Raw genomic sequence first — 27,206 nt, forward strand, 5'->3', positions numbered from 1 at the left:
TGTTCTATACTTTGGGGACAACGAGCCAACTCCTCTTTATGACGTAAGCCCTGGGGCATTTCTGGCGAATCTACGCTTTCTGAGGGTAATATATGCAACTTGCTTAGATGATAGGAAGAGAATTGAGGTGTGGGATTGGTCTTGTACCAGTAGCAATCACCAATCAATTTAATGCAATACTCCACCATATTCACAATGCCTGCAAATGATCGTTAATGTTCCAGCGGCTAAGGGGATATGATGCATAATGGTAATCTCACTGGACTGCTAAACCAGAGGCCCGGCTAATGGGGCCTTGGATTCAAATTTAAATTTAATTAATTAATAAAGCAGGAATATAAACCAGTCTCAGTAATGATCACCACAAAGCTATCACCGATTGTGGTAAAAACTCATCTTGACCATTCCTTTCAGGAAGGAAATCTGCCAGACTTACCCTGTCTGACCTACATGTGACTCCAGACCCACAGCAATGTGGTTAACAGCCCCCTGAGATGGTCAAATTCAAGGGAATAGGAATGGTCAACAAATGCTGCCCCTGCCAGCGACACCCTCATCTCATGAAAGAATAAAAAGTTATTTCCCTGACGATTGATCTCGCTGTTTACCTGTTGATGAGCATGATGATAATTGCAAATAATTCTTCATATAATCCAGCAGCCATTCCTTCCACACATTCCAAACCTGTCAAACGAGGGCCTAAAAACAAGAGAAGGACACACATTGCACATTTTACACTCACGTGACACCATCAACAACTTTCCTTTCCAACACTGCGGGATAGATTCAAAACCAAATCACCAATGATTTGAATTTGCATTTTGTTTATTGTCACATGTACCGAGGTACAGTGAAAAGTATTTTTCTGTGAGCAGCTCAACAGATCATTAAGTACATGAAAAGAAAAGGAAATAAAAGAAAATACATAATAGGGCAACACAAGGTACACAATGTAACATAACACCGGCATCAGGTGAAACATACAGGAGCGTAGTATTAATCAGGTCAGTCCCTAAGAGGGCCGTTTAGGAGTCTGGTGACAGCGGGGAAGAAGCTGTTTTTGAATCTGTCCCTGTGTGTTCTCAGACTTTTGTATCTCGTGCCCGATGGAAGAGGTTGGAAGAGTGAGTAAGCCGGGTGGGAGGGGTCTTTGATTATGCTGCCCACTTTCCCTAGGCAGCCGGAGGTGTAGATGGAGTCAATGGATGGGAAGCAGGTTCGTGTGATGGACTGGGCTGTATTCACAACTCTCTGAAGTTTCTTGCGGTCCTGGGCCGAGCAGGCTGTGATGCAGCCCAATAGGATGCTCTCTGTGGTGCATCTGTAAAAGTTGGTAAGAGTTAATGTGGACATTTCCTTAGTTTCCTGTGGAAGTATAGGCACTGAAAGGATCAACTGAAATTCATGCCCACCCATAGTCCCACCTGCTACTCAGAAGAAAGCTCCATAATGTTTTCCTTTGTGAATCCAAACTATACTTTAGAATTTTCAAAATAAAAGACCATTTCTGATAAGGGTGATGCCAAGAATGTGTGGGTTTGCATATCAGGAAAGGATTCAGAGTTTGGATCTTTCCCTCTTGAAAAAGGAAACAAAAAGGGTGATCTAATTGAGGTATTTGAAGGTGCCTAAGGTTTAGATAAAGAGAGGATGGGCGCAATTCTCCCATCGGAGTGCCGACGCCGGTGTGAAAACCGGAGTGTTTCACTCCGGCGTCGGAGGCCGCTCCCAGCCCCCTATTCTCCCGCTCTCGGGGGGCTAGGAGCGGCGCCACGTCATTTACGCACGCCGGGCCTTGGCGCCGCGTAAAAGCGGCGTCCCGTAGATGACGCTGCCGGCGCCACGTAAATGACGTCACCCGCACATGCGCAGGTTGGCCGGCGCCAACCCGCGCATGCGTGGTTGCCGTCCTCCCCGCGGCCACCCCGCAAGATGCCGGATGGATCTTGTTGGGCGGCGGAGGAAAGGAGGTCCTCCTTCAGAGAGACCGGCCCGCCGATTGATGGGCACCGATTGCGGGTCAGACCCCTTTTGAGGCCCCCCCCGGTGCAAGAACCCCCGTCCTCCCCCCACAGACCGCCCCCCCCCCCCCAGCGTTCCCACGCAGTTCCCGCAGTCATCCGCAAACGCCCCCACTTCTGACCTTATGATGGAAGGAAGGTAATGAAGCAGCTGAAGATGGTTGGGCCTAGGACATTACCCTGAGGAACTCCTGCAGTGATGTCCTGGAACTGGGGTGATTAACCTCCAACCACCACAACCATCTTCCTTTGTGCCAGATATGACTCCAACCAGCGGAGAGTTTTCCCCCTGATTCCCATTGACTCCAGTTTTGCTCAGGATGCTACTTTGATGTCCAGAGCAATCACTCTCACCTCAGTCTCCAACCTGCCCAGAAGAAATCAGTCATCCAGACTATACCTTTTCCCTCAATTAATGTCTGCCCCTGCTGGAAGGAGGAGTAAAGCACAACTTTTATTTTAATTGACAGTGAACAAATAGCTTTCTTGACATTGTGCCAAATGGTCAGAATATAACTGGGGATGTAGGAAATTATAGAACTCTTTGCCTAATGTCTGTTGTAGTGAAGTTATTGAAATCCATTTTGTAGCACTCTCACATTCACAGACCTGTCTCTGCCCACCTTACCCAGTGTGGCTGTTGGGGCACCAACGCTGCCAATTGTCTGATTAGATAAGCAATATGAAATCCACCCACTGTCCTTAATAGGATGGTGAGACTGGTGGAGGCCAATTAAGAGACCCTCTCCAGTAAAAGCATTTTCTCAAACTTTCGCCCAACACAGGTGGGCTTGGCACCCTCTTTGATTCCGACATTGGGATCCTGAAGCCTGCAGGAAAATCCTACCCAGGGCGGCATGGTGGCACAGTGATTAGCTCTGCTGCCTCACAATGCCAGGGACCCCGGTTCAATCCCAGATTTAGGTCACTGTGTGAGCGGTTTGTACATTCTTCTTGCGTCTTTGTGGGTTTCCTCCGGCTGCTCTGCTTTCCTCCCAAAGTCCAAAGATGGGCAGATTAGGTAGATTGGCCATGATAAATTGCCCCTTAGTGTCATGGATGTGCAGGTTAGGTTATGGGGTTACGGGGCTAGGGGGGAGTGGGCAAGGGTAGAATGCTCATTCGAAGGGTCGGTGCAGACCTGACGGGCTGAATGGCCTCCTTGTGAACTGTAGGGATTTTATGATTCAACGGATGACAGAAAACCGAACTGCAAATTTCTTGGCCAGGAACCAGAACTCGAGGAAAAACGTGTGGGTGAATCTATAGAATAGTTGCCACAGGAACAGTCTTTTTCCCATTGGTGAAAGAAAAATACCTCATAAGGTTAAGAAAAATATCTTTACAATGTAACAGGCTATTATTATTCATTGTTTCAACAGTTAGATGTTGAGCTTGAAGCATCACTTTATACACTTGGGTATAGCAAATGAACAAGATAAGCTGATTGGTGAACCTCCCTTAAAGGGCCAGTGTAACAAAATCAAAACGTTAATGGAAACTTGGTAAATTGAATTAAACGGTGATTTTAGAGGGAGATAATGGACTTCAGGCCCTGTGATAGTCCACCAGTGATGGTGTCACTTTACAGTGCGGTCCATCAATTACAGAAAGTTGAATCCTGCCAGTCCCACCAGTAACGGGAAGCCTGTTGGGCAGAGGTAAGGAATTTACTCTGACACCAAACATTTTTGAGACGTTAAAGGTCGGTTGAGCTTCCGGATGAACAATGTCAAGAAGCCCTTTCGCATGTTCGTTAAAAGACCACCTCATAGGAACTAAGTTTTTCTTCCAAATTAAGCTCCCTACCGGCAAGAAATTAGAACGTTTGTTAATGCGGCTGCACATAAGTTGCCTATGACTGGTGAGGATGACAGCCTCCATAATTAACGGTGAGCTGGTGCTGCGTTGTTCTCTTTGGTGAGCTTCAGACCGGCTGGTAGTAAGTGGAGGTTGCATGGAGAGTGCCCAAGGAAGGGAAGGAAGGGTTGGTGGGGAAATGTTGAACCGGGCAGGCAAAGCATAAGGGATAGTGCAGACTGTCCGGGTGCCCTTCAAATTTGGGGCCGGGACCCTCAACCCCATGAGGTAACGGCGGAGATGGCGACTTCCTGTCCTCCCCTGCCTCGGGATTTGGCGAGCTCCTCACAGGTGTCGATGAGCTGAACACCGCAAGATCAGGCACGGTCGGCAGTCCTGCCCCACAGCAAGAAAACCTCTCACTTCCATGTCCACCACCAAATTGAAACTCCAGAAGAGCAGATTCTGGCCAGTTTACCATGAGGCGAGTTGGCTACAGGAAATATATAATTATCTGAACTGTGCCCTGTGAAGAAAAGGAACAAAAAAACCTGCATTTATATAGTTTGTTTTATGACCACGGGACACCACAGGGCATCTTCCAGCCAATGAAGTACATTTGAAGTGTTATCGCTGTTGCAATGCAGGGCATTTGGTCACCAGTTTATGCACAGCAAGCTCTCACACGCATCAAATGTTTTCCAAAGAGCCAAGCCCTGGTGTTGAGAATGAATCAGAAATCCCTGAACATGAGTTTGACCCAATAAATAATTTGAACCGGGACTGTACAGCACTGAAATCCACCTTTGAGCAGAGAGAAGGAGCCTCCAGTGACAATAAATGAGACATTAACATGACTCATGGGACTGTTGAACTAACGCACTGAGAGCAGGAGATTCTCATTCAACTTTTGCCTTGAACACAGCCGCCGATGTACAAAGGTTTAAAATCAGAGTGTGCAGGGGCTATATAAATGCAAACATTTCACAGGATTTCTTCTCACATGTTGAAAATCTATGTTAGCAGCTCTGGTCTGTGATGGAGTGAAACTTCCCTCTCGGGAGAAAAGATAGATACGGTTCAATTTGAACTCTCTGATCTATGGAGATTGCATTTCATCGGTGCGCTCATTAATTGTAGTGCAACCCACTCATTTGCATACAACTCACATCAGGTTCTGCTCATTTGGAAGCACAGCTACTGAAGCATTGTAACCTCCTGGCTACATTCCAAGCATATTAATCACCGACCAACATAACATTCCCCCTTTTTACTTGGAGTCTCATTAAAATGAAGGGTCACCCGAATGGCTGGTTTAGCACAGGGCTAAAGAGCTGGCTTTTAAAGAGCAGACCAAGGCAGGCCAGCAGCACGGTTCAATTCCCGTACCAGGCGCCGGAATGTGGCGACTAGGGGCTTTTCACAGTAACTTCATTTGAAGCCTACTTGTGACAATAAGCGATTTTCATTCCATTTTTCATTTTCATCGATAATGCAACATCTCTTGCTTTATATGACTTTTTTGCTTTATGCCAATTGCCAAATGGCCAACAATCTTCTGCTTAAAGACCCCGACTGCTGAACTATAAATATCTCAGATGCATTTAGGGGAAACATGTTCTACCTACACAGCATCGATGAATTTTATTCAAGAGATTCACTGTCGTTACAAGGCAGATCGTCAACAAAAATTTTCATTTATGCCTTTATGCCTTTAAAGCAGTAAAACAAATCCCAAAACTCTTCATCGGAGCGTTAGCAGACAAAACGTGGAATCAAACTACATGAAGGGTGATGCACTATCAATTGATCACAGAAGCGAAGTTGTAGTCCGAACTGAAGGCTTTAATAGACAAGATGTTTCCCCAGCAGCTCAGGTACAGGAAGGAAGCTGTGGGGAACACACGGGCTCTTATACCCCGCCTTACAGGGCGGAGCTACCTTATAGCTTTAGCCAATGGGTGACTAGTGTTACCTACCATTGGGCCAATGAGCAGCAAGCCTTGTCCACCAATGGTGTCTCGGCATTGCTAGTTACCGTAATACCTCTAGTCATACTACCACAAAGGGATGTTAGGATATGTGACAAAGGTTTGGAGGAATGACTAAAAGGAGTAAGGTAGAGGGCCCTTTAATTAACCTTATGCTATAGAGCCATACAAAGGAACGTTTAACGCCTGAAATCTGTTCCCTCATTCAGTGAGATCATAACAGATCTGTGATCTAATTGTTCCACATTCCATAATACCTTGAGTGAACAAAAACCTTTCAATCTCAGATCTAAATTTACAATTCATTCGGCATCAATCGTCATTGTGGAAGAGAGTTCCAAACCCCTAGCACCCATTGCGTTTATCCGTGTTTCCTCATTCCACTGTTGAAAAACCTGACTCTAAGTTTTGGATCATGTCCTAGATTCTCCAATCAGCAGAGATAGTTTCTCTGTATCAAGCCTATCTGTTCCCCTTAATATTTTGAAAACTTGGATCAAATCACCCTTAGCCTCCTACATTGCAAGGCCAGCATCTTTGCTAAGGTGCAAGCAAGGGTGGAGGATTGAAAATGCTACCCCAGGCCTGGTCCAACCAGGCCTTTGTACAGCTGAACCCTCACTTCTGACCCCTTTGAATTCCAGTCCTCTAAGATATAGGGGGTGGGAATCTCTGCCCTCCGAGCCGCGTTTTTCTCGGTGGCGGGAGGTGGCGTGACATTCACTGGTGGTGGGATTCTCCACTCCCAACTAAGAAAGCACAACAGCTCCGACCAAGAAAGCGCAACAGGGCCTATACTTCCTCAGGAAACTAAGGAAATTCGGCATATCCATATTGACTCTTACCAACTTTTACAGATGCTCCATAGAAAGCTTCCTATCTGGCTGCATCAAGCCTGGTATGGCAACTGCTCAGCCCAAGTCCGCAAGAAACTTCAGAGAGTTGTGAACGTAGCCCAGTCCACCGCGCAAAACCTGCCTCCCATCCACTGACTCCGTCGTCCATACACCTCCCGCTGCCTGGGGAAAGTGGCAGCATAATAAATGACCCCTCCCACCTGGCTTATTCACTCTTCCAATTTCTTCCATCGGGCAGGAGATACAAAAGTCTGAGAACACGCACTAACAGACTCAAAAACAGCTTCTTCCCCACTGTTACCAGACTCCTGAATGACCCTCTTATGGACTGAACTGATCTCTCCACACATCATCTTTACTGAGTACTATTACACTCCTGTATGCTTCACCCGATGCCTGGGTCTATGTATTTATATTGTGTATTTATCGTCCTTGTTATGATCTACCTGGACTGTATGCAGAACAATACTTTTCACTGTACCTTGGTACACGTGACAATAAATCAAATCCAATCAAATCCCACCTCTGTCAATGGAAATTCCCATTGATGCCACCTCACGCCACCGGGAAACCCACGGACAGAGGGGCGCTCCCGGCAGGACCAGAAAATCCCACCGCCAGCGAACGGCCGGAAAATCCCGACTGTGATCACATGTTGTGTAGTCAGTGTTGTCAGATGAGAAAGGCCCTAAACCCATTTCAGCTCATCCTTCCAGATGAATCAAACACCCTTCCCTGGCAACCCAGTCCATTTACTGATCATCCCCTGTATGTAATTCAAACAGAAATTCTACTTCTGCCCCTAATCTTTGCTAATATGACTAGAGGAGCTCGCAGTTGAGAAGATCACGTCCTCATTTCACCCCATCCACTCCAGTTTCAGGCTCTACTGAGCAATCTTTTCTCCCCTCTCCTTTCAATTTTCTCTTCCCCCTCCTCTCCCGACAGTGTTAATTGGTTGTAATTTCATAGACACTGACCATCCTTTTGCATTGTTGCCAGGTGGCCATTGTTCATCCTGAGTTTTGACAGCAACCACCGGACTGGGAAGTGATTACATCCGGATCTGTTCCATCCTGTCACATCCACACACAGCCATAAGGCAGGGATCGTTGACTGGTCATCAGCAGCATTAACCCTCGATGGTTTTCTCTTCCCTATTTCAGGACAAATGTACTACCTATTCTGCCCCCTCCCTGGGCTAAGAGAGCATTGTAGATAAGCAACCTGGGGCCTTTCCATTCTCTCCGGGTTAGACATAAGATACAGGAGCAGAATTAGTCCATTTGGCCCATCGAGTCTGCTCCACCATTCAATCATGGTTGATCCCATCCTGTCCTTAACTCCGCCGTCCTGCCCATTCTCCATAACCCTTCAACCCATTACCAATTAAGAACCTGTCTAACTCCTCCTTAAATTTACTCACTGTCCCAGCATCCACCGCACTCTGTGGTAGCGAATTCCACAGATTCATAACCCTTTGGGAGAAGTAGTTTCTCCTCAACTCTTTTTTAAATGTGCTACCTCTTATCCTGAGTCTATGACCTTTCGTTCTAGAATGCCTTACAAGAGGAAGCATCCGCTGTCAATACCATTGCATGCCCAAGAGGGATGGACCTCTCCTTAAGAGATTAAGATCAAGCTCATTCAATGACCTTCAGGAATCCCATAAGTATTCCTTTCACCCAGGACTCAGGGCAACTCGAATCACCCAACAAAAATAAATAATAGGTTTGAATTCACTTGTGGTTAGTATTGTTCTAGGCTGACTCTCCAGCAGTCAACGCAGTCACTGGGTCAATGGGTGGAACCGTTTAAGTAAATATGCCTTGAGAGTGCAACAGACAGGCCGGAAACAATCAACTCCCGTTTTATTTTTGGGAAAGCATAGTCATTAAACATAAGCAAATTAGGTCGATCCAATTTAGTTTTACAGATCAGATACTCTTCTTCTCTACCTGTTGTGCTGTCTGCAGTCTCCTCTGAGTGAATCTTGCTCGTAGCCTGCTGGATGATCAGTTTGAGGTGATGTTTGAAGACAGCAGTTGAGAGTTCCTCGAGTTCACAACCGAGCACGCTGGCTGCATTCTGCGCCCACTCAAACTTCATAAATTGCCTCCTGCCAACTGAATGAACATGAAAAGTGAAAACAGAAATTCCTTCAGCATTAACAGATAATGAGGTCAATCAGTCGGAATGCAAATTCAGCTCCCAAATCTGAAGCCATCAGTTCTGCTCCATGTAATGGTCTGGGCTGGGAAACAGAAATGTGTCTTGGGTTTGGATAAAGTTAGTATTTCCATTTTCTTTTAATAAAAGGGGCATTTCTATTGTATGAGTCGGCCTTTTATGTTTCTACACTCATCAAAACATTCTTCCACCTGTGCTGCAGTTGCGTTATGTCATCAAAACCAGTTGGAAAAGGAATGTTCCATCAGACTGATGAGAAGTGGTTGAAAGACATCATGGGGGTGTATCAAAACGGCCATGTTGTGGACTAATTGGACTGAGTGGGTAGCAGTAGATTATGGGCAGCATGGTAACACAGTGGTTAGCACTGTGACTTCACAGCACCAGAGCCCCAGGTTCGATTCCCGCTTGGGTCACTGTCTGTGCGGCGTCTGTACATTCTCCCCGTGTCTGCGTGGGTTTCTTCTGGGTGCTCTGGTTTCCACCTACGAGTCCCGAAAGACGCGCTGTTAGGTGAATTGGACTTTCTGCATTCTCCCTCAGTGTACCCGAAAAGGTGCCGGTGTGTGGCGACTAGGGGCTTTTCACAGTAACATCATTGCAGTGTTAATGTAAGCCTACTTGTGACCCAATAAAGATTATTATTATTATTACCAGTATGTTGAAGGACTTCAACGAGCAAGTCGCTTAAAAATAGAGTAAAACAGCGTCAGGTACCTGGGTTCAATTCCAGCCTCGGGTAACTGTCTGCGTGGAGTTTGAACTTTCTTCCCTTGTCTGCGTGGGTTTCTTCCAGGTTCACTGGTTTCTTCCCACAGTACAAAGGTGTGCAGGTTAGGTGGATTGGCCATGCTAAATTGCCCCTTAGTATCCAAAGTTTAGGTTGGGTTAAGGGGTTACGAGGGAGTGGGGTGGTGCAGACTCGATGGGCCGAATGGCCTACTTCTGCACTGTAAATTCAATGATTCTAGGTGGGGTTAAGGGGTTATGAGGGAGTAGATGGTGCAGACTCGATGGGCCGAATGGCCTCCTCCTGCCCGGTAGGGATTCTATGAGGTTGCGAATACAAATCTTAATGCCTTGACTGCCACCTCCTCACCTGAAAACTAACACTACCCGGTTGTAAAATATACTCTCATAGTTCTGCCAAGTACATCTCATGTCCAAGGAAATAATTGGTACAATTGTAATTGTTTCAAAAAACACTTAATTTGTTGAGGGTTTTATCTTCCCTGATACCAACAGGAGTCGTTGGACAAGTTGCAGCTTGAGAATTTACTCTGGCCTCACAGTTAATAATGTTGGCAATCTGAAGTGTAAATGGGAAATAGTGCAGTGACAGAGCCAAGTCCATCCGAGTCAATGTATTCGCCTGAACTCAATCTCTACTTGGCATTCACCCTTTATACATTGTTTTCTCCCTGGGACGTGTCCTGACGCGTGCTTATCAGGCCATGTAAATGATCCCATTTAAAATGTTAGCCGGCCTTCCCAGTTAAATCAGAGTACCATGGTATTCCGGGCTTTATCCAGTATTTTGTAAAGCAACATCAAGTTCCCAGCACTCCTCCGCTTTCTAAAGTCTGCGCTACAAATATCTAAATGGAAAATTATAACAAAGGGTCTACTTTCAAATGTACAGCTCCTTGCCACTCGACAGAAAGAAAATGGCAGTGGATTCCTTGCCCTCTATCCCACACGATTTTTAAATAATATTTACTGCCGGAGCCCAGACCCCAAACGGTCTTGGCTGATGAGTCATTTGCAAAAGGTCAAGTCACTACTCTGCAATCGTGATTTTCTTTCCACTGTAACTTGCCAGCGGAGGATAAAACATGCACCTTGTCAGAAAGCTCCTAAAAGTGTCTCTTGTACAGCATTACCTTGGATTGCAGTGTAGGCAATTGCTGTCAGCAATTTTGCCGGTGTTGATTGAGGAAGGAATGAGGAGAGATTATGGTACCAGGAGAACTTGTTGTCCTTCATATACACATGGAATCTTTCTCAAACATCGAGAGCTGGCAAACAGGGGCTCGAATATAATGCACCATTAAAGACAGCATGTCTGACAGTAAAACAGATCCTTCATTGCACTGATCTGGCAGTTCAAGGGTTAATGTGGGGCTGAGTACAGCATCGCCCACGCAGTGATGTAAGAGCACATATGACCTACACCGAGGGGTCAGTGTGGTGTTGAACAGAGCCGTGTGTAGAAGCAAGCACGGAGACAGCTCCGAGCTCGAACCTTGACAGTACCTATGTATATAGCTTCCAGTACTTAATAAATACTTACTGTTGAATTACCTAAGACTATGAGTACCTTAAAAAGATCTACACGTAACACTTAACAGCAGGCTGGAGTGTCAGCTGAGAGTATATGCTCAAGTCCTGGAGTTGGATTTGAACCCATGGCTCACTCGGCACGCAATGGCACATAATCCAAATACAAATGTAAAAGGGCTCTCATACTGTGAATGTGGCTTGATTTTTAGAAACAAATTTGGGCGAGATTCTCCGCAAATGCGGAGAGTCGTAAAGGCTGCCGTGGGACAGGCCGTGACCCCCCCAGGGTGGGGCTAGGAGCGCGGCCCCGTGTGTCACGGCGGCGCGGCGTTGACGATGGTCATCAAGCGTCACGCCGGCTGACGCGGCTGATGATGTCAGCCGCGCATGCGCAGGTTGGACAACGGCAACCCGCGCATGCGCAGTTGGCGTCTTTTCCCTCAGCCGCCCCGCAAGATGTGGCGGCTTGATCTTGCGGGGCGGCGGAGGGAAAAGAGTGCGTCCGTTATGGACGCACGGCCCGTGATCGGTTGGCACCGATCGCGGGCCTATGCCCCCCTTGGTACGGCCGTGGTACTGCCGTGCCAATCGGGCCCCCAGATGCCCCATCAATAAAAATCAAGCCACATTCACAGTATGAGAGCCCTTTTACATTTGTATTTGGATTATGTGCCATTGCGTGCCTAGTGAGCCATGGGTTCAAATCCAACTCCAGGACTTGAGCATATACTCTCAGCTGACACTCCAGCCTGCTGTTAAGTGTTAGGTGTAGATCTTTTTAAGGTACTCATAGTCTTAGGTAATTCAACAGTAAGCATCTGGCGCCCGTTTCACGACGGCAGCGAACAGGTGTGTTTGCTGCCGTGTTGAAACGGGCGTGAAGGCCCGGCCGCTCGGCCCATCGGCCTCAGAGAATCGCCGCTCGCCGTAAAAAACGGCGAGCGGCGATTCGTGACGTGGGGGGTGAATAACGGGAGGGCATGAAAAATGTCGGGATGCCCTCCCACTATTCTCCCACCCGGCGTGGGGGGCGGAGAATCACGCCGAGTAACTTGATTTGAGGCAGTCATAACAGGAAATATTTTGATGCAAAGCTGCAATTGTACACAAAACAAGTAGCATGAAGTACGAAAACCCTCAAAACCCATCTCCATGGTTGCATTGTGTAGCCATGCTGGCCACGCAAAATGGACACTGAGCCAAACTAAAATGGAAGACAGCAGGGAAAGCCTGTTTAGTGAGAACAGACAGCCTGCTCTCAACTAATTAGCATTTTGCAAGCAGCAAACCAGTTTTCTGGCCAGGTGCAGATCTCCAAGCCAAAGGTGTTAATGGCAAAGCGCTTAACATTCTGATGAGGCAGCCCAGATCCAGGCACACACAATGGCAACATTTCCATCTCAATGTAGCACTTAATTGGTGGAGCAGACAGGATGGCACCAGAGTAACGAATATCGAAACCACCCCCCAACATCGAGGGAAGCCCCCGCATTGGAGGATTTCGAAGGTAGCCGTTTGGAAACGTTCCAATCGGTACCGAAAGGTAGAGCCCGCCTAGAAGGGGGCAAGGACATTAGAGAGGGGTATAAAAGCAAATTCCCCACAGAGCCCGGTCTGTTAAACTCGTGCTCCGGCTCTGACTGACATCTTGCATCCTGACTCCAGCTGTTGAGCACCAGCCGCCGAAACCGTAAGTTCAACGCTCGCTACGCGATCCAAGCCCACTAGACTCCCAAGTACCAGAACGCTTGCTGAAGGCTGCAGTACAAGACCAGGACGAAAGCCTCGTTCTCTGACCTTGCCTGTTCCTGTTAGATAAGTATTCTGTTCACTTAAGTTTAGTTATAGCTTAGTCTCTTAGTGTGTGCATGAGTATTTATTATAACTGTATAATAAATATTGATCGTTTGAACTTTACTAATCGGTGTATCGTCTTTATTACTTTGAACTTGACCTTGGAATACTTGTGACGTTGCCTATACGGCAACTGGCGACTCCAGAGCTAAATAATTACATAGAACAGAGCCTAGTAGTGTTAAGCACACGTCGAACTCGGAGGCGTGTTAATACACTCCAATAAACGCGTTTTACAACCACAGTAAAACGTGCAACAATTGACAAGCAGGAACTATTAACAATAAAAGCCGAAACACATTCCAATCCAGACAACAATAACCTGCATTTTACAGCACCTTAATGGTAATGAAACGTGTCGGGGCACTTCACAGAAGCATAATCAGGTGACAATTTTTAACTGGAAATTCATGTGAGCACTCTTTAAACAGACACAGATAGAGCTGTGTCTGTTGGTTTAGGAGGTGTATGATGCATGTCCAATTCTGTAATAAATATATAAGTGTGTAAAACTGGTTCGAATTCTCAAAAACTGGCTTTCTGGATTTGAACACTGGGAATAGTGAAGAGGATGGGAGTGGGAAGGGAGGGACGGAGAACGTGCCATTAACCTGCGAAGGTGGGGAAGGGGGGAGGAGTCAAAGATCAGGGGGCGGGATCTGGTGATCTGGGAGGGAGCTGGAGATGGCAGGACTGAGGATTAGTTGGAGGCCTGTGAGGTGGGGGAGTCGGAGATCATGGGAAGAATTGGGAAATGGGGGTGGGAGAGGGGTGACCAGACAACCATGGAGTGGTCAAGGAATGTTAAAAGGACTAGCTTTAAGGTTTCGTACCTGAATGCTCGGAGCAGTGGAAACAAAATGGATGAATTAGTTGTGCAGATAAATGTGAAGGGGTATAATATAGTTGGGATTACAGAGTAATGGCTCCAAAGAGGCCAAGGATGGGAACTAAACAGTGAGGGCTTTTCAATTTTTAGGAAGGACAGAGAGAAATGAAAAGGAAAAGGTGGAGTCGCATTGTTGATTAAAGAAAATATGGATACAATACTGAGGAACGATATTAGCACAGACGATGTGGAATCTGTAGGGGTTGAGTTAAGAAGCACCACAGGGCAAAAAACATTTGTCAGGGTGGTATACAGACTACCAAACTGCAATGATAATGTTGAGAGTAGCATTAGACAGGAGATCAGAGATGCATGTGATAAAGGAACATCTGCGATTATGGGTGACTTTAATCTGCATATAGATTGGGTGAGTTAAATTAGTCACAGTACAATAGAGGAGGAATTTCTGGAATGTGTAGAGGATGGTTTTCTGGACCAATATGTTGAGGAACCAACAAGGGAATGGGCCATCTTGGACTGGATGTTGTGCAATGAGAAATAGTTAGTTGGCAGCCTAGTTGTGAGAGAACCCTTGGGGATGAGTGACCATAACATGATAAAGTGGTTAGTGAGTTAGGTGATTCTGAGACCAGGGTCCTGAATCTCAATCAAGGTAAGTATGACTAGCACAAGTGGGTAGCACTGTGGCTTCACAGCGCCAGGGTCCCAGGTTCAATTCCCCGCTGGGTCACTGTGCGGAGTCTGCACGTTCTCCCCGTGTCGGCGTGGGTTTCCTCCGGGTGCTCCGGTTTCCTCCCACAGTCGAAAGACGTTCACGTTAGGTGGATTGGCCATGATATATTGCCCTTCGTGACCAAAAAAAAGGTTAGGAGGGGTTATTGGGTTACGGGGATAGGGTGGAAGTGAGGGCTTAAATGGGTCGGTGCAGACTCGATGGACCGAATGGCCTCCTTCTGCACTGTATGTTCTATGAGCTGGCTATGACGGACTGGGAAACATTACTGAGAGGAAGGACAGTGGACAAACAATGGAGGGCATTCGCGGAATGAGCGGATGACCTCCGAAAGTTGTGTATTCCTATTTGGCGCAAGAATAGAAAGGGAACTGTGGCCAAACTATGGCTTACAGGGGAAATTAGAGATAGTATTAGATTCAAAGAAGAAGCATAAAAATTAGCAAGAAAAAGCAATAGACTTGAGGATTGGGAACAGTTTAAAATTCAGCATAGGCGAACCAAGGGATTGATTAAGAAGGGGAAAATACAATATTGAAGTAAGCTAGCGGGGAACATAAAAATGGACTGTATAAGTTTCTCTAGGTATGTAAAGAGAAAAATATTGATAAAAGTGAAAATAGGCCGCTTGCAGTCAGAAACAGGAAAATTCATAACGGGGAGGGCAGTGGATGTTGTTTACATGGACTTCAATAAAGCCTTTGACAAGGTGCCTCATGGCAGACTGGTACAAAAGGTGAGGTCACACGGGATCAGAGGTGAGGTGATAAGGTGGATACAGAACTGGCTCAGTCACAGAAGGCAGAGGATAGCAGCAGAAGGATGTTTTTCTGAATGGAAGGTTGTGACTAATGATGTTCCACAGGGATCAGTGCTGGGACCTCTGTTGTTTGTAGTGTACATAAACGATTTGGAGGAAAATGTAACTGGTCCGATCAGTAAGTTGGCAGGTGACACCAAGGTTGGTGGAGTGGCAGCTAGTGTTGAGGACTGTCAGAGGATACAGCAGGGCATAGGTAGGTTGGAGAATTGCGCACAGAAATTGCAAATGGAGGCTTTGGAGAGGGTGCAGAGGAGGTTTACCAGGATGTTGCCTAGTCTGGAGGGTGTTGTCCATGTGGAGAGGCTGAATAGAGTTCATCATCAAGGAATCATAGCACAGCATTTGGAAAGCAGTGGTATAATCAGACAAAGTCAGCATGGATTCATAAAAGGGAAATCATGCTCGACAAATCTACTGGAATTCTTTGAAGATGTAACTGATCGAGATTTTTTATTTGTTCCTGGGACGTGGGCATCACAGGCTGCGCCCAGCCCAAATTGCCCTCGAGGGGGCAGTTTCGTTGCTGAGGGTCTGTATTATATTGTTCCATACTCGACTGCCGAGTTGGGAAGTGTGATGTTGTGCCAAAACAGACCCACCTAGGGCTTGTAAATGTCTGTGGCATGTTGGGAACAGTGCATCATGCTGGAACCTTCCCAGAACCTTGTGGGACTTCTCACTCGTGATCTTGGATTGGATTGGATTTGTTTATTGTCACGTGTACCGAGGTCCAGTGAAAAGTATTTTTCTGAGAGCTGCTCAACAGATCATTAAGTACATGGGAAGAAAAGGGAATAAAAGAAAATACATAATAGGGCAATACAAGATACATAATGTAACTACATAAACACCGGCATCGGGCGAAGCAGACAGGGGTGTCGTGTTAATGAGGTCAGTCCATAAGAGGGACATTTAGGAGTCTGGTAACAGTGGGGAAGAAGCTGTTTTTGAGTCTGTGCATGTTCTCAGACTTCTGTATCTCCTGCCCAATGGAAGAAGTTGGAAGAGTGAGTAAGCCGGCTGGGAGGGGTCTTTCATTATGCTACTCGCTTTCCCCAGGCAGCGGGAGGTGTAAATGGAGTCAATGGATGGGAGGCAGGTTTGTGTGATGGACATTACATTGGCACTCGGAGAAAAGAGCAGATTTTGGAACTTTTTGAATTTCGGATAAGGAATGCTCGACCTGTAATGGGTCAGCGCTGAGGCATTTACTTACATAACACTGATCACCGTACATTAAAATAATCCTTTGTGCAAAACATCCAAATTCTGGCAAGTTATTCATTGCCAAACCGCTTCAAGCAGAAACTGTTGGACATTCTGTAACATAGTGTCCTGCAACCTGTCCCTTTACACTGCCACACAATTCCATTAATGGGGTTGCCACAGAAAAGCTACTGCAGGAATTTCAATGTTTGCCCGTTGCGCTGTTCGGAAGCTATGGCACTGACACCTACTCTCTGGAGATTTGTGATGATGTTTGGATTAACTGAAACTGGCCACTGGGGCAATAAATCATGCACGTGCATGCTGTAGCACCAAACCAGGCATCTATACATGGCCAGAAAGTGCATGAAAGGCAGCTGGCACCGGCGGCTGTGTTGTGCCTCTTCATTATAATCCCTGAGGTTCTTGGCAGCACTCAGGTAATCTCATTTACATAAGCACCACTGCTCAAAACAGGGCCGCTCTAACAAACGAAGGGCATTGGAAGTCTACGGGCGAGATTCTCCGCAAATGCGGAGAGTCGTGAAGGCTGCCGTGAAACTGGCCGTGTTTCACGGCAGCCTCCGTGCCCCCTCCCGGGACCCGATTCTGCTCCCCGGTCGGGGCTAGCAGCGGGGCCCCGTGAACCTCGGCATCGCAGGCTTAGCGAACTTCGGTAACGGCAGCTGACGCGCACGATGACGTCAGCCGCACATGCGCGGATTGGACTGCTCCAAACCGCGCATGCGCGGATGACGTCATCACGCATATGCGTGAAACCCGCGCATGCGCGGGCCGTTATGCCCCTCAGCCGCCCCGCAGACTGATCCAGCGGGGCGGCGGAGGAACAAAGAGTGCGCGGGGTTCGCACCCGCTGCCCGCGATCGGTGCCCACCGATCGTGGGCCCATGCCACCCTTGGCACGGCCGTGGTGCGGCCGTGGCAATCGGTGCCATGGTTCTCAAGAACGGCACTTTGCGGCCGTTTTCACGAACTGTGAGAGCAGGTGTGTTGGAGTTCGTGAAAACGGCCGTAAAGGCCTGGGAACCCGGCCCATCGGCCAGGGGAGAATCGCTGCTCGCCGTTTTTTTACGATTCATGTCGTGGGGTGGCCGTGGGGGGAGGGAGAATAGCGGGAGGTCGGGAAAAATTTCGGGAAGGCCCTCCCGCTATTCTCCGATCCATCGTGGGGGGCGGAGAATCGCGCCCTACATGTTCTCTCTCTCGTGGTGTCACAGCATCGTTAGATAGCGGTTTAATTTTCACAAGGCTAACACCGAATGAGCCACTGAATCGACGGTCTCAGCAATCTTGTAATTGTCCATTTGAAATTTTACATAGAATTTACAGTGCAGAAGGAGGCCATTCGGCCCATCGAGTCTGCACCAGCTCTTGGAAAGAGCACCCTACCCCCTACCCAAGGTCAATACCTCCACCCTATCCCCATAACTCAGTAACCCCACCCAACACTAAGGGCAATTTTGGACACTAAGGGCAATTTATCATGGCCAATCCACCTAACCCGCACATCTTTGGACTGTGGGAGGAAACCGGAGCACCCGGAGGAAACCCACGCACACACGGGGAGGATGTGCAGACTCCGCACAGACAGTGACCCAAGCCGGAATCGAACCTGGGACCCTGGAGCTGTGAAGCGATTGTGCTATCCACAATGCTACCGTACTGGTTCAAGATAAGATTGTGACAGGCCCAAACATTCTGCCAGCTTTAGCATTACTGATGTATCTGAGCTGCCTCAAACAAGACAGTCTGTGCAGAGTCCATATTGCTCCCCCTCAGAATTTCTGATGGGAACATGTTGTTAAACTTATGCACGAATGCCCTCTGGCAATTGCCGATCATTCATTGTAAGAGACAGCGAACAGTGCACGCATATGTCTGCTCTGCAAATTAACAGATCAGCTCACGCAGAACAGTGGTGTCGATGAGACGGCAATGATGGTCGGGTTTTGGGCCTTGTCACTCAGTAGCCCTCTCAGCCTCTATTAATGAGAAGTTGTCTCCACTTGCCAGCTACCTAAATTGGCCTGACTGAAATCTTCATTGAGGAACTGCAGCCTAAGTTAGCAACTCATCATCCCACTGAAGGTCCTCGGGTGGGTTTCGGTTTTGATCGTGGCCCTCAACAGTGAGTTAACGTCGATGGAGGGGTTTCAAGTCCTAGGCTCAGACCCAAACATGCAAGACGCTATCATGAAAAGTTAACTCCTTCACCTTCAAGAACTTTACCCACCCTGCGCCATGCCCAAAAAAAAATGTTCAGGAAAATTATCAACTGGGGGCATGCATATGAATGATGAATGTACCTGGGAGCTCTGAAGAGAAAGATTTTAATTAAAATACACTGAAAGATTTAAAATATCAATTTTAAATTGGGCAGAAAATATGAAGCGTTCCCATTCATCTGTTTCATCGATCGCCATCCCGACCGATTGAATCCAATCAAACGGGGTAGGCACAGCTGGAGTGAAATAACATTAATTAGTCAAGGGATCAGCAGCCCAGTTTCCACGAGGGTCGGTTTGCAGCGACACCTCTCTTTCCACGAACGTTTATTAAAGGTGATGGCAGGATTGTCAGCGTGCGTTGGGAAATGAGCTTGCCAGGCGAGAAATAAAAGCAATAGTTGAAACAGAAGGTGCTGTTGACAGAAAGGGACATGAAGAGGAGGAAATAATTAAATCGACAGAAAAACAATGGACGGGATTCTCTGTTAAACGATGCCGCTATCGTAATCGGCGATTGGGCGGAGAATCGACTCTGACGCTGAAATCGGTGCTGGCGCTTCTTTTAGGCCAGTCAGGCATGCTCCGCACTATCCAAAATGGTATCCTCGAATCGCGCGCCACGCACCGTTGCAATGCCATTAGGCGACATCGACCTAGCCCTCCTGCGATGCTCCGCCCCAATGGGCCGGGTCCCAGGCAGCGCAGGGCACGTGTGATCTCAGCCGTGCGGGACCCCGGCGTGGCGGCTGCGGAATGTGTCCAGCGCCGCCACACTCAGCCAGGATCTGTGCCACTGGCCGGGGTTGGGGTGGGGGGGGGGAGCATCTGCGAGGGCTGGGGGGGACTGGTGGGGGATGGCCAGGGGGTGGGCTGTGGGGTCGCAGAGGGCGGGGTGGGTCCACGCAAGGCCGGTGCCATGTTGTGCGCCGTGACCGTGGCAGGTTGTCAGCCGTACTCATGCGCAGCCAGGGACCCGGCCATTCTCCGGCCGTTTTCAACGCGGGAGCCGGGAGTTCCACCTGGCGCCGGTGCTAGCCCCTCACCGGTCCCAGTATCAGTGAGGGTTTCATGCAGATTTTTTGGTCATAAAAGACCTCACATGCTCCGCTGGCGCCGCCACTCAGCCGCTGAAATGGCAAAATCCAGCCCAAAATGTATGGAGAGTGGCGGAAATCCCAAAGGATTTCAATAGTCCCCTGATCAGGATAAATAATATTTAGAACAAGAAAGTTCAATTGAAATGTCAAATAGACATCGGGCAGGATTTTACCAGCCGTTCCCGCCAGTGGGGTCGTTCCGTCCCACCGATGGCAAGTCCCCGCCGTGGGTTTCCCGGCAGCGGAGGGCACAAACGACAGGAGACGGCATTGGCCTGCGGCAGGATCGGAAAGCCTCGCGTCGACCAATGGCGGGCCGCGGAGGGGGTGGAAAATCCCGCCCACAATCTTTCCACCTCCATAATTCCACTCCGAAGATGTGAGCGTAACATTGTTGTTGGCCATATTAACGGTCAAATATTTAAATAACCTTCCTCTGTTTGCTTTTGTAACTGAGGTGCTACATTCATGGAATACAAATATTGGGTGATTTCACGCCAACAATGTGTTCCACAGTGGTTTTGAATTTCTTCTTCGGTGTAGGTATAAGCATTGGCCCCCATATGTGCTCCACAGTGTGAGGTGTTTGTACCACAGGTTTGCTTCAGTTGGAGAAGACATGGGATGGGGTCGTCACTGGCAAGACCAGCATTTACTGTGCATCCTTAAATTGCCTTTGAGAAGATTGTGGCTGTCGTATAAGGGTTAATGTAACACTGAGTAAATAAAGTACTGCTTACAATGTGATGCAAGAGAGCACATGACCTGCACCCAGGATCAGTCTAATGTTGGACAGAGACATGTGCGCCAACAAGCACGGAGACAGTGCCTACCTTGAAACCCCTTACTGTGTATTTGTGAATAAGTCTAGGAATTAATTAAGAATTACAGTTAACCTATGTTTGACTACAAAGATATCTTGACACCCACTGAACCGTATCCAACACCATACAACAGTGATGAACTACCTTCTTGAACCACTAGCGTTCATGTGAGTACGGTACACTAACTGTACTTTATTCTACAGCAGTTAGTGGCTTTCTGGGCCATTTCGGAGGCCAGCTAAGAGTCAATTGCTTTGAGTCTGGTGTCACATGTAGGCTAGACCAGTTAAGAACAGCAGATTTCTTTTGCGGAAGAATATTTATGAAACAGATGGGTTTTTACATCAAAATGCTGGTTCCACAATTGCCATTATTGAGCATTTTATTCCAGATTTATTAATTAATTGAATTTAAATTCCGCCAGCTATGGTAGCATTTGAACTCATGTCACCGGGGCCTCTGGATTACTAGTCCTTTCCAAAGACAATTAGGAACGGGCAATTGTCAACAAATCCCACATCCCATTAAAGAACCAAACAAAGTCTAGTATGCAATCATCCGTCATCCACTTGTGCTTACCCTGTGTCCTAACCTCATTCATTTTTCCCAGCAGCCCACTGCAGCTTCTGATGTTAATACATCAAAATAAGTCTTCTTCTTCGGTGATCACTCATTAGCGAGTATGATTGTGCACCTAAGAAACTCTGTGTTACTGGTCAAGGGTTCTGTGGGCCCTTGCATGACTGATTATTGAACTGAATGGAAGATGGCTCTCCCCAGCTCTGTGCTTAAGGGCAGAGGTCACATGACTGTGACATTAGTCTTTGGACTGGACTAATTTCCATGCCTTAATTCAGTGTGTTTCTCCACTCGCGATTGCCTTGTATACATCTCTGCTAGATTTGTTCGATTACTAGTTGATACCTTTGCAAATTTTTACTGCCACCTCAGCCATGCAATTTCCCAATCCTTTGTGAAGCAGTGGAAATCTTCACTCATGAACTGAGGGCCATTGGCACTCATCACAGTGTCCAGAATGCCATAATAATGAAGTGCGTTTTCAGGAATTCTACCATCTCACTGATAATTGTTGATGTCAGCTGGTCTAAGTAGACAGAATAGCAGTCCACAAAGATAAAATCATCAGTTTCTGCTTGAGTGAAGAGGTCAACTCCCAGCTTCATCCATGGTCCATCTGGGACGTTGTGTGTCATCAGCAGCTTGTTAAGCTTGGTAATCGTTACAAACTCCATCCTGGTTGATGTGGTCCTTAATTCCATTGCTCATGTTTGACCAGCAGGGCACTTCTTTTGCTTTCCTCAAAGTCAATTTCACTCTTTGATGGCTTGCACAGACGTGATTCAGCATCTCTCCTCTCATCTCCTGAGGCTCTATTTCCTTTGTACATGATGCTATCTTGGGCTCGCAATTCATCTTAGTTTTGTTAGTATGCACTTCTGACCACAAATGTGTCCTTAATGCTCTCAGACCATCCTTTGTCCGCTCCCTTTTGCAACACACAGAGAGTTGCAATTTGTTGAGTAGTTTGCTTAATTTGAACAGGGTGTTTGTCTGTCAGGTTGCATACATACCCCTGCTTTCCCAGCATGTCAAACAGCTGCTGCATATAGAAACTGGAAGATTTCAAATTATGTGGTAGCATCCTCAACTGTCTTCATTGCGAATGCTGCTCTGGAAAGCATGTCACTGACGTGCATCCCTTGCTCGTATGTCATGTCCACATGATAGCTCTGTAAACGAAGTAACATTTTTGCAGACGTTTTGAGCAAATGTTTGAGAATAATACTTCGAAGTGGCTTGTGGTCAGACTTCACTGTTAGTTTGCCTCTCCAAAGCAGGCATTGATGAAAATGCAAAAAATCAAAAACAATAGCCAGGCCCTCTTTCTCGATCTTAGCGTAGCATCGTTCAGTTTGCATTAATACCCTGGATGCAAATGCGACTGGTGGTCCTTGCAGCCTCAGGGGCTGTTCTGAGCCCTGCCTGGCTGGTGTCACGCTGCAAGGTGACTTCATCATTGACGTCACAACACTTCTGCACTAAGAGTAAAGATTAAAGCACATGGAATTGAGGGAAGTGTATTGAGGTGGATAGAAAACTGGTTGGCAGAGAAGAAACAAAGAGTCGGGATTAACGGGTCTTTTTCAAATTGGCAGGCAGTAACTAGTGGAGTACCACAGGGACCGGTGCTGGAACCCTAGGAGCGGGATTCTCCGAGCCCCACGCCGGGCCAGAGAATCGCCGCAACCGTGCCACGCCGCCCCGACTCCGGCACGCAATTTTCCGAGACGAGGAGAATCGGCACCATTTGCACCGGCGCGGTTGGCGCGACGCCAGTGGCGGGCCACTCTCCGCGGCCGGGCCACTGATTCTCCTCGCCTTGATGGGCCAAGTAGCCACGCGGAAACAGCAGAGTCCGCCGGCACCGTCCACACCTACTCGCAGCCGGCGGGAACTCTGCGCGCAGGATCGGGGGCGGCTTGTGGGGGGGTGGGGGGGGGGGGGGCTCCTTAACCGGGGGGGGGCCTCCGATAGGGTCCGGCCCACGATCGGGGCCCACCAACCGGCCTCTCCAGCCCCGGCCCTATTTTGTTACGCGGCTGGTCCCTGAGCCCTGGTGCCATCTTGTGTCGGGGCCGGCGCGTTGAGGAAGTCCCCCGCGCATGCGCGGGTTGGTGCGGCACCACTGCACATGTGCGGGATGGCACTGCGCCACTACGCATGCGCAGTTTGGCGTGGTGTCCAGTTGGTGCCGGGAAGGGAGGCTGGAGCGGCGTGAACCGCTCCAGCGCTGTGCTGGCCACCTGTGGCGGCCAGAATCTGTAGCGCCCACACCCGTTTCGCGTCATCATGAAATGCGACGGCATTCACGATGGCGGGGACACTCTGCCTCCATTTTGGAGAATCCAGCCCCAGCTATTCACAATATATATTAATGATTTGGATGAGGGAACAAAATGTAACATCTCAAAGTTTGCAGATGATACCAAGTTGGGTGTGACGAGGATGCAGGGAACCTACAGCATGATCTGGACAGGTTGGGCGAGTGGGTAAATCAATGGCAGATGCAGTATAATTTGGATAAGTGTGAGGTTATTCACTTTGAAAGCGAAAACAGGAAGGCAGATTACTACCTAAACAGTTGTAAATTGGGAGAGGGGAGTGTGCAAAGGGACCTGGGTATCCTTGTGCACATTCACGGAAGGTAAGCATGCAGGTGCAGCAGGCGGTAAAGAAGGCTAATGGTATGTTGGCCTTCATTGCGAGAGGTTTTGAGTACAGAAGCAGGGATGTGTTGCTGCAATTATACAGGGCCTTGGTGAGGCCAAACTGAGAATATTGTGTGCAGTTTTGGTCTCCTTTTCTGAGGAAGGATGTTCTTGCTCTCGAGGGAGTGCAGCAAAGGTTTACCAAATTGTTTCCAGTGATGGCGGGGCTGTTGTATGAGGAGAGATTGACTAGGTTGGGATTGTTCTTGCTGGAGTTCAGAAGAATGAGCGTGGGGATCGCATAGAGACTTATAAAATTCTAACAGGACGAGACAGGGTAGATGCAGGGAAGATGTTACCGATGGTGGGTGTGTCCAGAACCAGGGGTCACGGGCTGAGAATTCAGGGTAAACCATTTCGGACAGAGATAAGGAGACATTTCTTCACACAAAGAGTGGTGAGCCTGTGGAATTCATTACCACAGGAAATAGTTGATGCTAAAACATTGAATATATTCAAGAGGTGGCTGGATATAGCATTTGGGGTGAATAGGATCAAAGGTATGGGGAGAAAGCAGGATTAGGTTATTGAGTTGACTGATTGATATTTATTGTCACATGTACCGAAGTACAGTGAAAAGTATTTTTCTGCGGCCAAGGAAACGTACACAGTATGTACATAGTAGACAAAAGAATAATCGACAGAGAACATTGACAATGGTACATCAACAAATAGTGATTGGTTATAGTGCGGAACAAGGGTCAAACAAGAGCAACATAGGGTGTCGTGAATATCATTCTTACAGGGAACTGATCAGACCGAGAGAGAGTCGTTGAGGAGTCCGGTAGCTGTTGGGAAGAAGCTGTTCCTATGTATGGATCTGCGGGTCTTCAGACTTCTGTATCTTCTGCCTGATGGAAGGGTCTGGAAGAGGGCAAAGCCTGGGTGGGAGGGGTCTCTGATAATGCTGTCTGCCTTCCTGAGGCAGCGGGAGGTGTAGATAGAGTCAATGTGGGGGTGGCAAGCTTGTGTGATGCGTTGGGCTGAGTTCACCACACTCTGCAGTTTCTTGCGATCTTGGGCCAAGCAGTTGCCATACCAACCTGTAATGCAGCCGGATAGGATGCTCTCTATGGCACATCTGTAGCCGTTTGTGAGAGTCAATGTAGACATGCTGAATTTCTTTAGCTTCTGTTGGAAGGAGAGACGTTGTTGGGCTTTCTTGACTGTTGCATCAACGTGAGTGGACCAGGACAGACTGTTGGTGGTGGTGACCCCCAGGAACTTAAAGCTATCGACCATCTCCACTTCGGAGCCATTGATGTAGATGGGGGGGGGGGGGGGGGGGGGGGGGTGTTGTGCTGCGCTTCATGAAGTCGATGAGTTGGATGATCAGCCAGGATTGTGATGAATGGCGGAGCAGGCTCGAAGAGCCAAAAGGCCTCCTCCTGCTCCTATCTTCTCTGTATCTATGTATCTATGCACTAGCGTTGACATCCCTGGTTCTTTGATTGTAATGAATGCTGCTTCTTGTTCTCTCCCCCAATCCTTGGCAGTGAGCTTGTGTTATGGTTCACACTCTGATGACAAATTAGGCAAAACAGATTTGAAATAGTTTCTGAGTCCAACATGTGCACTGCATTCACATCTGTTGGTTTCTGTATTGCTGTTGCCGCTCCCACCTTGTCAGGGTCTGGGTGAAGATCTTTTGCTGTCGGCACGTGATCTATGTACTTGATTTCTTACATTTTCAGTTGCAGCTTTGTCTTGTTCAGCTTCCGTTTCATCTGGCGAGTTCTCCCTCACAGTCGCAGTAGATTCTGATCATGAGCAGCTATGGCTTCTTCCATTATGTCTCCACAGACAGGACCTTTCTTAAATGACATGCATTTCAAATCCTAGACAAATGCCTCTTCCTTGAGGATGTCCACCTATTTTAAACAAAGCCTTCACAACGTTTTGCCATGCCCCACTCTCTTAGCTGAATATCGTGTTCTGGGTTTGCTTTCGCCATATTAATTATAACACGCCTCAATAAGGCACCCAATAGCTTTCCTTTGATGCTGAAGAGTCTGGTGTCATCCCTCACCACTCTTTCATCCTACACCTGGGATAATCTGAGCTTTCTATCCTCTCCAGTTTATATAGCATTCGTTAATACCCTTTATTATTTAGGTCAGGCAAATGGATCTTGACCACGGAGGACTTATGCTCGAGTCTGTCAGACCCTCCCCAGTGCAATGATCGCTGATGCCCTCAATACACTTGCAGTCCTGGTTAGAATGTCAGTGAGATTAAAGATAACAAGAGCCTGCATCCAGGTGCCAGAACATTTCACTACCTGCTCTGGGAGTGTGTGCACGCTTGCAATGTAGGCAATTAGTGCACAATAAGGGTCAAAAGCATTGTTTGCTAAAAAGCAAAGTAATTAGAACTTACTGTCCCAGAAATTAATGATCTCCTGTGACTGGGAGAAAGAAGCTCTAAAATAGAGAGGGAACAATTCATCACTGATGACAGGAAGAAAATCGTCTTCAGTACAGTCAGCAGATGCTCTTTTCTAGAGGAAACTTGTCTGCGATTTTTACAGATCTCAAAATCCTGGAAAATGCACAAAATAGGAAGAAAGAAGGAATAACTTGCATTTACAGAGGGCCTTCTGTGACTTTGGGGCGTCCCAAAACACTTCAAAGCCAATGAAACGTTTTGGAGGTGCATTTACTGGTGTCCTGTGGCAAACAGAGCAGCCAATTTGCACATGGCAAGATTCCACAACCAGCAATAATAAAATGAGTGGATGATTTATTCTATGTGTTAGTTGAGGGATAAGTATGAGCCAGCGCCAACTCCCCGACCGTTTAGTGAATCATGCTATGAGATTTGTCCACCCACTTGAATTGGCAGGGAAGGTATCAGCTTTGGCATCAGATCCGAAAGATGGCACCTCCAACTACCCAGCACCCCCTCAATGCAGTGCTGCTCTCTCAGCCTACAATACATAGTCATGTCTTTACATTAGGACTTGGAAGGCAAGGTAAAGTCACCGTAGTCCCAGATGGCCATCGGCTGCATTGCCCTTTGATGGGGGAGAGCTGACTGGTGGTGATTTAACCTGAGGACCACCACACCTCAGGCGAGGGGCAAGGCTGAGAAGGCAGGGTCTTCACGGCACGGTAGCACAGTGGTTAGCACTGTTAC

At 47.7% G+C, this 27,206-nt stretch overlaps 1 protein-coding gene across 4 annotated transcripts in view; it reads right to left on the reverse strand.

The window, feature by feature from the left end:
- LOC119974608 (unconventional myosin-XVIIIb-like) overlaps positions 1 to 27,206 on the reverse strand; it is a 390,682-nt gene that overhangs the window by 238,313 nt on the left and 125,163 nt on the right. For all 4 annotated transcript variants that reach the window (XM_038813932.1, XM_038813847.1, XM_038813761.1 and 1 more), the window contains 2 exons: positions 8,628 to 8,795; positions 609 to 699 (listed from right to left, as the gene is read on the reverse strand). In XM_038813932.1, the coding sequence (XP_038669860.1) occupies positions 609 to 699; positions 8,628 to 8,795 (259 nt within the window). The remainder of the gene's footprint in view (positions 1 to 608; positions 700 to 8,627; positions 8,796 to 27,206) is intronic.

This window comes from Scyliorhinus canicula, chromosome 1 (assembly GCF_902713615.1).
Source record: "Scyliorhinus canicula chromosome 1, sScyCan1.1, whole genome shotgun sequence".
Taxonomy (NCBI): Eukaryota; Metazoa; Chordata; class Chondrichthyes; order Carcharhiniformes; family Scyliorhinidae; genus Scyliorhinus; species Scyliorhinus canicula.